This window comes from Colius striatus, chromosome 19 (assembly GCF_028858725.1).
Source record: "Colius striatus isolate bColStr4 chromosome 19, bColStr4.1.hap1, whole genome shotgun sequence".
In the NCBI taxonomy this organism is placed as follows: domain Eukaryota; kingdom Metazoa; phylum Chordata; class Aves; order Coliiformes; family Coliidae; genus Colius; species Colius striatus.
The window spans coordinates 4,203,036-4,214,987 of NC_084777.1; the positions used below are offsets into that span (position 1 = coordinate 4,203,036).

Sequence of the window (11,952 nt, forward strand, 5' to 3'; positions counted from 1 at the left end):
GTGGACAAGAGACCTTGCACATCCTTCACTCAGCAGCCACCAAAGCAGCCCAAGTGCCCCAGGGTTTGGCTGGAACAGAGTTAACAGCTGCAGCTGTTTTGGCAGAAGTTCATCTCATAGTTGCAGGAATTTTGCCTTCAACTGCAAGATGTTGCCTTGATTTGCAGAGAAGGGAGCTGCAGGTGTGTGGGATGGGAGAGGCAGACCAGGGCTGTGACAAGGGGACCACAGCAGCCTACAGCTTCCCAGATGGGTCTCAGGTACTTAAGGATTGTGAAAGAGGCAGAGCCAGGTATTTTGTATAAAAATCTGCCACCTTTTATTGCTCTAAAAACACACAATACACCAGCAGCCTAATGAACAACACCAAATACAGTTCACAGAGAAAACAAAGAACTGGAACAGACAAACATTCAGCTGTTAGTGCAAGTGGTTCACTGTAGGAAAGACACAGTGGGTACTGACAATACTTTGTGCTGGGATGGGTCCTTCCCACCCCAGTTTTACTCATCCACAAAGAGGAAGCTGGATGTGCCTCCATCAGTTGCATGTGAGGCCTCCACCTCCATCACTTTGAGATTTCAGCTGCATAGTTAGTAGCAAATTGCTTTTACCTCTGCCCTGTGTGTCCTGCAAGATCAAGGACTTTTATTTCTTTAGAGCCTAACCCTGGGTAAAACGCTGCTGCAGGAGGTTACAGCTGTGAGGAATGAATGGCCTTGCTGAGTATACCACATCCAACCTCACTCCTCACAAAAGGGCAGAACAACAAAGGCTGAGCTGGGAGATAAATTGTCCAAGCATTTGTCCAACCCCCTGAAATGCACTTGGCTCCCCAAGAGCTGGTGGAAATGCTTGTGTCTTCCCATTCCTGGAGCATGCAGCCTGCTGTGACAAGGAAGCATGGGGTAATGTAGCATATTTGGCCCAGAACTCAAGATATGCTGGATACTACTTAGATTCCTGCAGCAGGAGATGAGAGAAATCACCTAAGAGAAGATGGGCTTTATCACAAAATGAATTTAAAGCAGCCTGGGACAGAGGAAGAGAGATGGGCCAAAATCAAAACCACAGAAAAAATGTGAGTATTAGACCTAATCTTTGCAGCTGAGACCCATTTCCAGAAAGATGTTCAGCCCTGGCTGGAATATGACTATTTCTAAGCATGGCCTGATTACAAGAGGTCTCAGGAGCCTCTGGTTTCCACTGACCTTCTGCAGATCAGGATCTCTGGCAGCCCTGTGCTAGAGCATTCTCTTTCTCACATGGCTATGGACCAGGTCTTGATATCTTCACTCCAGTGAAACCCTTCCCTGAAGACACTGGATGGTTTTGGGTTTTTTTTTCCTGAGGAAAAAATGACAAAGATGAATTGAGGTTCCCAGGGCTCAGCCCAAGGAGGAAATGCCCACATAGGAAATGAGGTTGGACTCTTCAGGTCCTATGAGAACCTCACTGGAGAAGTATTTTCTGAGTGACCTCCCTCCTTTAACACAGAAAGTCTGAAGGGTTTTTTTTTTTGCTACAACATTTAGACTCTGAGAAATCACAGTGGCTCTTTCCAGAGGTAGAATAGTCTTTTTATTCACTCCACACACAGAGAATCAATTGGTGTTACAGAACCAGCTCCCACCCAGAGTGGTGAGGTTTGGGTACGCAGCAGAAAGGGAGCTTCTGCTCTTCTCTTCACACCCAACACACAGCCCCAAGGGACAGTGGAGCTAATATGCAGAAGTGCTGTCAGCTTCATGACTGAATGGAATGTGGCAAAGTTGCACACTGCATACATGCACAGGGGTTGGAAGGGCACAGCTCACGTGGGGAATGGTGTAACAGTCCTTTGCTAAGTGCACCTGTGCTGCCAGTACTCGGGTGTCTTTCCACATTTGGTGTCAACAACTCACTGCCATCGATGCATCACCTGCTCTTGAGTCCTCACAACTTCTGTCCCAGTGCCTCCCAACAGGCCTTTCCAAGACTTGGCAAGCAGAACCTTTTCCACAGAGACCCTGTGGATTAGCCATACAGAGCAGGGACTGGGCTGAGTCTGCAAAATCTCCAGAGCAAAGCTTTTAGCTTCATTTATCTTTACACAGCTCCAAGCACCCTGCTGGTGCCCCTAAACACTATCAATAACCACCATGCACTGTGAATGGGCATATTAACTACTGTGACACTACTACTCTAAAGGTCCTTTCTAGGTGCACAAAAACAGCCTCTTGCTCACACAGTGGTGACACCATCCACTGTCACTACAACTCTTAAAAGCCATGGGTGCTGTCAGCAAGCCATTGCAATGATGGCAGCATCTGGCTGAGTTTTCAGCTGCATCACAGACAGCTGAAATTCCCAAGAGCTCCCACTCCAGACATCCATCTGTAGGAGTCAGCACTCTTGGACCACAGATCTGAGACACCTCCTCTTGCAGCAGACACAGAGACCCTAAACACACCCTGTGTCCTTAAGCACTGTGGCCAAAGGCTCCAGCTCAGCTCTTACAGAAGAGTCCCTGAGGCCTGATTTCAACAAAATCATTGAGCTCAGAGCTGAGCTTTGCACCCTGCTAACGGTGACAGAGCTGCTGCAGGTTGTTTGCTTGCCTTGGCCCTGGTGCCAGACCCAGCTGCCACTAAACAGAGTATAACAGTAGTGCTGGTGTCCAAGGGACTTCTGCCACTGGTGACATGGGAGCAGAGAGGACTCATCCACACCAAGGACCCCTCCAGGTGACCCGGAGCAGCACCTGCCTGCAACAGCCCCACAGCCCCAGGGACTACAGGGTCCCACCAGATCTGTGGCTCACCATAGATCAGCTGTCACTGTTACTCACTTCTGCTTTGCTCTTTGCCTCCTGTCACTAAAGCTACTGTGGAACTACTCACAGAGCAAAGCAGCCACTACCAAAGACATGCTCGTAGCTACGTGCATCAGTCTGCAACATTCCTCTACTAAACACTACTTGACTCCCCACACCCCCTGAAATCAAAGCAGCTGTCCTGTTTGTTGGGCAGGACTCTGCACTTGAACCAGCCAGTGAAGGTACTACCCAGGGACACTGCTGGCTCGGAGAACAGAGAGGCAATTTCCACTCAGGCACCCCAGGAGCTGCAGTGTATTCCTCCTGCAGCCCCCCTTTGCTGCAGGCAGCATGCCCCCTGCACAGAGGGAAGGCCAATGGCCCATGACTGCATACAGCAACAGGGACCAGCCCAGAGCTGGGGGCTGTGAAATGGCACAGCCTTTATTGAAACAAGCTGCATTTTGGCTGGCAGTGCCTATTCTGCCTCCCAGACAAGCTGGTGTCAGAGCAGTCACAGATCAGAGGCCTGAGGGAAAAGGGGCTTAGCACAAAGCAGCCTCCCAGCATCCAGCTGCAAGAGCCTGCGTGGGCAAACAAACCCAAGCTGTGTTCCTGGCTGGTGTAAATCCTCACACCTCCCTGGACTCCAAGGAAGAAACACTCACTAACATTAGCAGGCAGCTTAGCCCCCTGATCTCCAGGGACTGCTGTGTTCCTGTTGCCCAGCACAGGCTATGCCCATAGCCAGCCCCTCCTCCAGCAGCAGCTCCATCCCAGGCTCTGCCAGGGATGCTGCTGCCACTCAGCTAACACAAACACACACCAGACATAGAGGAACCATAGAATCATAGACATGACACTGCTCAGGAACCAGAGAGCAGCTGGCAGGCAAACCCTTCAGACAGGCAGCACCCAGCCTCCAGCAGCACTCCCAACCCTCAGTGCAACCCCTCTGCTACCCCAGTGATTCAAAGGGGACCACGATGTGTTGGCTGCAGTCCCCACTGCCACTGCTCACTGCAGCTGCTACCTGCCTCCAAACAAACCTCCAGCCCAGCAATTTCAGCTGCACAGATACAGTTTTCCTCTTTTCTCTCCCAGAAGATGGGGAAAACATTCGAGCCAGTGGCCCAGAAGAAGACAAAGGGGTCAAATGACAATACACTTTCCAAAAGTATGGAAAACATTCTGAAAGCTGAAACAGGACTTTATGGTATCCCAGTAACAGCAGCCCTGGGCTCTCCCTGTGTTCAGAGAGACCCCCCCAGTGAAATGTGGCCATCCTTTGAGGACAGCAAACAGAGCACTCCTTTCTCCTATGTCCAGAGAAAATGAGACACATCCAAACAGTTAAATAACTAGAAATAAATTATTCCCCTTTTTCCTAATCAAAATAAAAAGCAATCATGTGAAATCCAATAAATTAAAGCCCCCAGAAGGAACTGTGACGAGAAGAGGGGGATCTGGACTTAGCAGCAGTTTTGTTCTGCATGATAAAAAGTAAACAGAAATCATAATGCAAAACCCACTAATGGAGTCTGGAATAAAGAAGCAAGACACCGCAGCTTTTCACACTGAAACGGTGCAGACTCCTCTGTGTTTGCAAAGGAAGGAGATGCCACCTTCCCAAACAAACCAGCCTGTGACTGATGCAGAAAGAACATGAGCCCAAAGGGAGAGGCTGTACCAGACATGGTGATGGGTGCAGATGCAGGGAGTGAGAGATAACAGAGTCCTGGGCTCATCAGAGAAGGATGCTCTTGCACATCAGTAACCCTCACAACAGCAAAAAAGCCCTGCTTGGCTCAAGCAATAGCACCCCTTTTCAGCTGAAGCAAAGCAAACCTCACTTCCCTTCTTCCCCAGTAAAAGAGCAAAGCTTAAGAAAAGTACCCTTATTAAGACAAAGTAAGTTATAATTCAAGTAAATTGCAGTAACTGCCTGCAGCTGCATCCAGAGGAAGAGAGGGCTGTGCTTTGTCAGTACCAGGATCTGCCCCAGCACCTCTGGCAGCTCCTCTGCAGAGATGGTTGTTTCTTTATGAGGGGTTTTTGCTAGAAGTGCTTTCAGGTGCAGCCATGCCTCTGATGCCTGGCCTAACTGCACCCATATTAAAACATACTTAATGGAGGAAGACCAAGCTTAAGCAGCACCATGTATTGCTAAACCCTGGATTAGTGTATTACACCTGGGAAGGGCCACACCGGAGAGTGTCACAAAAAACAAGTAACATGCAATGGCAGGTTACCCCCAGGTGTGAGGCCAGCAGCTCCCTGACTCCCCTGACACCTGCACAGGAGCTGGCACATCAGCCCTGTCCCTCCTTACCCCATCCCAAGAGCTGTTCCCAAAGGAGCATTGCATGCCCAGCTTGTTATTAGGTGTCACTCCAAAGAAAGGCTACCTGTTCAGGCTTGTGAAGCAGCACTCACAGAGCCAGCACCTCTGCAGCAAAGGAAAAAGAAAGAAAATAAAAAACAGAGGGACTGTGAGAGATTTGGTTAAGGAGGAGAGAGGAGCCAATGTTCTGAGGCCTGGCTGCTGGTGTGAGAAGGGGACACAGCCTGCCCCAGCCCCTGAGATTTCCAGTTGCTGCAGTGTCCAGGGAAATCATGGTGCAACGGAGAGGGGAGTGGGCAGAGGGAAGGGCTGAGTGGATTTCTGTATCTTCACCGTCTCAGTGTCCAGGAGACGTTACCCTGAGCTGGTGTGCTTCAGAGAGCCTGTCCCTCCAGGGCCCCCGTGAGCTTCTCTTCATCCATTTGCTTCTGCTGCTGGTGGATCCGGGCATAGGAAATGGCATCTCCCCTGCAGAGAGAAGGGACAGTGCGGGGATCAGAGCTCTGGGTGCCCACCATGGTGGATACAGCACCTGGCAGAGAGGTCTACTGATGGGGGCCCAGGCCCAAGGGATGCCAGGAGTGAAATGAGACTTGGCTTACTGGCCCCCTCCCAATCCCACCAAAACCGCCCACTGCCCACAACGTGGGCTCATCCATCAGCGGCTGCAGAAGGAGGGCTGGGACACACAAGACAACCTCGACTGAGCTCCCAAGGGAAAGCTCAGAGCCTCAGCAAACCCTAGGATCTTCCCTCCCAGGGCTGAGATGATGGCAGGGAGATGTTCTCCAGCAGCATTTACACCTGAAAGCATGGCCTCAGGAAGGCAGAGCGGGGTGAGAGCTGGAGTTTCCACCTTCCCCTTCCCTCCACAGCACACAGACGTCTCTCACTTTTTGCCGAGCGCTGACAGGCCGTACAGCACCCCGGTGCCAAAGGCAATGGCGTTTCCAAAGAGCGTGGTCAGTGTCAGGCTGAGCATGACGGGGATCACAGCCATCCTGGAGGAGAGAGGACAGCCCTCAGAGCCAGGCTCTGCTCCCCAAGGATGTCATAAAATCCCAGAACCCCAGCATGGTGGGGGCTGGAAGGGCCCTGCAGAGCTCACCCAGCCCAACCCCCTGCTAAAGCAGGTTCCCCTGGCTCAGGGGGCACAGGAACGTGTCCAGGTGGGTTCGGAAACCTCCTGATAGGAGCCTCCACACCCTCCCTGGGCAGCCTGGGCCAGGGCTCCCTCAGCTCAGCACCAAAGGAGCTTCTTCCTGTGTTTCAGTGGAACTGTTTGTGTTCCAGCTTATATCCATTACCCCTTGTGCTGTCACTGGGCACTACAGAACAAAGACTGGCCCCATCCTCCTGACACCCACCCTTTAGGTACTTCTAAGTCTTGATGAGATCCCCTCTCAGCCTCCTCCAGGCTGAGCAGCCCCAGGTCCCACAGCCTCTCCTCACCACACACGTTCCATCCCCTCAGCATCTTGGCAGCCCTGCACTGGCCTCTGTCCAGCAGCTCCCTGCCTCTCCTGAGCTGGGCAGCCCAGCACTCGCCCTCCCCAGGCCCAGGCAGGCGGATCCCGGGCTGCCCCAGCTCCCTCACCCGCAGTAGAACGCAGCTTTCTGCCAGGGCCGCAGCTTGTCAGCCCTCGCGGAGACGGCGTTGGCAAACTCGATGAACTGGCAGCAGAACGGGGCTTCGCACAGGAACAGCACGAAGGCGTTGAGCCTCCAGACAGAGCAAACCACAGTTAATCCTGCCCACGTGGCTCAGAGGGTTGGCAGTGCCCCCTGGTCCCCAGACACCAACCACTCCCATGGCCAAACACGGCAATTCCCAAACCCGGCTCACCCAAACGTGTTTTGGATAAGGGTATCCCGGTGTTTACCCAGGAAGGGGGAAATAGCAGCTCTGCCCCTTGCTCAGTGGTGTCTAATTAACCCAACCTCCCTCCCAGCAGAGAAAAGAAAAGCAATTCTTGCTCACATCATCCATACGCCGGCTGCAATGTTCAGGGGGTTGATGGTGACACAGTTCCAGAGACCAGCAAAGGCACAGGCTGGAAAGCAAAGAGGCTTTCAGTGACCGTGAAGACCAACCCAGTACACCCATGGTAAACAGACAGGGCTGGCTTCTCCTCCCAGCTCTGCCCTGCAACAGAACCCTGCAGCCACACCAGTGGGATTTTGCTCTCTTGTATTTTGGGCTGTTTTGCAGAGCAAAGGCTGCCTCGATGAGCTCTTGCCTCGGCCAGCACCTCTAGGCACTGCAGAGCAGCCCGTACAGATCAGCACAGTAGGAGGGGGTGGAAAGGTCTGATGGCCCAAACAAGAGCCCAGGGTGCAAGGCAGAGGGTTCCTTCCCAGCTCCTCTGGTCAGGTATCCTTTTGCTCTGAACATTTGGTGTCTCAGCAGGACACTTGCACTGCTGTTTGGTTGGTGTACAAGTGTTTGCTCTCACATGGAGTCACTTATGTGAGTAACTGCTTTGTCCCTGGATGTCCCAGCAGACACCCATCTCCAAGCAGCATAGGGAAAGTTCACCAAAATCATGACTTGCAGCACCAAGGCACATGTGCAAACCATAAATAAAGCAGAAGTGAACCTGGTCTCAGCCACACAGTGCTGGTTCTGCACTAGAGATGGGCAGAGAAGAACCAAGTTTGGGTCTCCACTAATATAATGGAAGTGGATAAAGCAGAGCCCAAAATAGCCCCAGCACTCCTGATTCTGTAATGCAAGGAGAGAAACCAGGCAGCAGCATCCAGGCTGAGGCTGCATGTGTCTCCTTCCTGCCTCATTAAACTTGCAGAGCATTCCTGGCACTTGATCCGTCCCTTTTCCTCTGCTGATATCAACGGGCTGCTGCTGCTCACCTGGGAACCTGAGCCCAGGCAGGGAAGGCAGAGAGACACAGCTGAGGCCACAGCTCAGCTAAACTCCAGCTAAAATGATACAGCCCTTGAAGGCTGCCTTGGGGATTATTAATGGCAGCAGAGTCTGTCTCTGAGAATGAGACCAGCCTGAGTTTGGGCATTTCAGATGCCTGCTCGTGTTCTGCTGAGGGGATCCCGGAGCAGAGCTGCTCTGAGCACTCCTGACCTTCAAAAGCCTGGCACATGTTTGCAAGGTTTCTTTTAAGCACTCACTGCTGAATCCTTCAAGTTCCCTTAAAAACAGTCATCCTCATTTATTGGACTGGGAAACAGAGCTGCAGGCCTATGACAGGACCAATCTCAGGTCATCCCACAAGCAGGTGACTCCCTGCTCTGCAGGAAACAACCAAAGTTATTCTTAAAGGCTTCCTAGGACTATTGTCCTGGACCCAACTGGTCTCCACCACAGAACAAAACCTGGGGAGGCTGATTGTTATTTTCCATGCAGCTCTTTGGCCTTACTCTTTTTTTCAGTCTAGCCAACCAGGAGTTGCTTAATTATGGTTCTGGTTTGCTTTTGTCCTCAAACACCCCAAAACAACCCTTGAGCACTAAGTGCCCTTGCAGGAGTCTCAGCTAAGCAACCACCCTGGTTGCCAATGGACTAATGACCCAGCAAAGCCTGAGCTGAGCAAGCCCCTACGTCAGCACAAGCACCAGTGAGCAGGAAAGGAGTCAAAGGTTTATCACAGAGGGAACACTGCACAGGGTGGCATCTGCCAACAGCCATAAAGATAACGATTCGGTGACCTTCAGTCTCCTTTGCAGAGCAGCACAGCCCACAGCAGCCTGGCACACCCTTATCCTGCCAGGAGGGGATCAGCTCCTGCCTCAGTAGCCAAAAAGGGACAGAGCTGCCAACTCAGTGACTTCTTTTTGACAAACAGAGGCCTTGCAGTAGGTTTAAAATGCAGATAAAGCCCAATGGCACGTCAGCTATGGAAGACACACAGCTCTGCCATTTGTTTAACTGCTGTCCCATCCTGAATCCCTGAGGAAGCACAAATAACTGGGAGCTAAAAGGAGGGGGGGTGAGGGGAAGAACACCACTCCCTACAAAAGCTCTATTCATTTCAAGCAGCTGGCCAGTGTCCTCAACACGAGCCTGTTTTTGCTCCTAGAGGATCTTACAAAAGCCACAGACTCTCCTCATCTTTTTACAAACAGGAACACAAGGGAGAGAAGGGACTTGGCCAAGGTCACCAAGCCAGCCTGTGCAGGAGCCAGAAACACATCCTGAACCTTGTTTGTCTTGTTCCTCCTCTGGCCCCTGGACTTTTCTTGCTTAAGCAAGTTGTGAGCTGCAGGTGCTTGCATTGTGGCAGACAGTCTGCCAGTCTCAACTCCACTAGCAAGCTTTCTCTTCCTTTCTACTGGGAATCTTTCCTTCTGTAAGAAATAATCCAGCCCTGTAGCAGAACCACAATGCAGTTGCTCAAAATCCTTATAAATAAGTTCTCCTCTTTCATAGCAAGCTCTGAAAACAGCAGCAAACTCCACCCTCGCTGTTTTATTAGTCTCCCCTTTTCTGAACTGTCCACCTTCCACGAGGTGATGCTGAACAAGGAGCATTCTGAAGAAGGCACAAGGCATTGCAGAGTTGCCTCTTTCCACACTCCCTCATTTCCCTCCTCCTAAGAGGATTCTGTGTCTCACGCTGCTGCCTCCTCTGTCTGATGAACCACATGAAGAGGAGACCATCAGGGCTACAGCACAAGCTGTCTGACTCCCCAGATCACCAGCACTCCTGCTAGGAGCCTGGCTCTTCTTCCAAAAGCTTCTCCCAGACTCATCCAAATACATAAAACTCTTGTCTTTCCTTTAAAAACAAGTCATGAGATCTCAGAGCTGTGAACAAAAGGTTGGGAAAATAACCCAACTATAATTCAACTGCTTTTAAACATGAGGACAGAGAAAAATACATCTTCAAAGACTCACTCATGAGCTGCTCTAGCATGAGGTGGGCAATGCCACCCATCAGCCATCCTCTCCAGCTCTTCACCCTCCATCCACATCCCTCTGAGCTCTGCATGGGCCAAAGCCACATAAAAGCACTGAGGCTACAGCCCCAGCCCAGGGGAAACACTGAACTCCCACCTGGGACCTGCACTGAAGACAAGTCCCAGCTGGTCTCTCGGCCATCTGCTGGGACCAGCAGCGCAGGGGCCTCACGCAGAGCGTGGTGAGGCCAGTTGGTTCTGCCCTGTGAGAGCAGACCTACCAAAACTTTTCACACCTCCACAGTTTCAGCATGCAAGACAGAAACCAGCGAGATCAGCATGTTTTATCAGCCTAGCCAAAAAGGGCTGTAACAAGCCTGCCCAATGATACTACAGGCTACAAGGTTGGCTGCAAAAACATCACAGGCTTGAAGTCCTGAAGCACGAGGTGGGCATGGGAAGGGGACAGGGATAGAGGGGGATCAGACAAAATACTACAGACAGGGGAGTGAATCAGGGCTGACTGCACTGGCTGAGAAACACTCTTGTTTTACTAGAACTTGTGGACCCAAAGCAGAAGAAATTCTCCTTCCTGTGCTCTGCAGGAGAGCAGACAAAGCGGTCCTAACAGTCCCTCCTGCTTTAAGAGCTGTTAATCCCTCAACAGAACGTACCAAAACAGCACTACAGGACAGGCTGATTGCTGGCAAAGTTGCAAAGACTGTTTCCCTGAGAAAATGTTTTTCAGCAGCAAGTAATTCAGAGCACAGACAACTCACTTTGCTGTCTGCTGATTCCCTTCTTCTCTGTGTCCAAGACTAAACCCCTTAAAAACACACAATACAAACCAAGTCCATTATTTGCCTTCAAGAAAAGCACCAGCAGGCCCCTCAGCAACAGGAGTAACAGCAAACATGCTCCAGCATTCAGGGTGGAGAAAAGAAATTGCAGGAACAAACAGCTGATGGTGAAACAGGACAAACCAAAGCCTGTGGCCCCTCTTCAGGCCCTGAGCCTGACTCTGCTGAGCACCCTGAGTGCTAGTTTACCATCTCGTTTATCTGCCCACAGCCCTCCCACGGGACCAGGGGCTCGCTGGCTGCTCCCGTCACTTCCAGGGAGTCCTGTACCCACTAAGAGACTCGAGGATCTGCAGATCCCCCATCACCCTTCTCCCAGGTGCCAACATTCAGCAGGTTCAGCGAGCACAAAGCACGTTCCTCGTGTGCCAGCTAAAACCACGCGATTTCAGGCACGTCCACGACTCTTCCTTCTGCCCAAAACACAGCAAACCAACTTGTAGAGCAGACGCAAAGCCGAATGATTCGTGGCACACCCCACCCCCACACCAACGTGCCCCTGAGGAGGGGTGGGCAGGACCCTGGGGGCACACGGTGGCATGCACAGCGGTGCCGGGGGGATCCTCTGGCTGCAAGGGAAGGGGATACTTACACAGGCCCCCGATGACCCCGGCAATCCTGCAGAGCCACCTGTACCACCAGGTCATGCCATCATCTGCCGAGGCAGCCGCTGGCTCGGGGGCTGCTGCTTGGAACTGCTCATCCTGAGAGCTCATCGCACCCCAGCTGCTGGGGGGTCAGGGGGCTGCACCCTGCTCCCCACCCGAGCCCCGACAGCGCTGGATCCCCCCCCTCCCCGTCCCCTGGTGATACCCTCCCACCCCCACCAGCCAGCCCAGGAGACAGCCCCTAAACCCGGCCCTGCCCCATGCAGGGCCCGGCCCCCTGCAGCCCCCCCAGGGCTGACAATGGAGGGTCTCAGCCTGCGGCAGCGATGCCAGCGGCCCTGGGAGCTGCCTCCACGTCTGCCTGCGTATTGCATTGTGGGTCCCCTCCTCCGCAGGCAGGGCTTTGATGTCACTCATTCAAAGGCTGGTGGGCAGAGCCCGTGCTCTACATATTCATAAGCAGCCGAGCAGG

At 52.3% G+C, this 11,952-nt stretch overlaps 1 protein-coding gene across 1 annotated transcript; it reads right to left on the bottom strand.

The window, feature by feature from the left end:
• Positions 1–1,558: 1,558 nt before the first annotated feature.
• Positions 1,559–11,645, bottom strand: CACFD1 (calcium channel flower domain containing 1). Its single transcript, XM_010206762.2, has 5 exons — positions 11,465–11,645; positions 7,123–7,195; positions 6,739–6,864; positions 6,035–6,142; positions 1,559–5,609 (listed from the first exon to the last, which is right to left on the bottom strand). Exons 1-5 carry the CDS (start codon positions 11,586–11,588, stop codon positions 5,516–5,518), a joined length of 525 nt encoding a protein of 174 aa, XP_010205064.2. The 5' UTR covers positions 11,589–11,645; the 3' UTR covers positions 1,559–5,515.
• Positions 11,646–11,952: the final 307 nt, after the last annotated feature.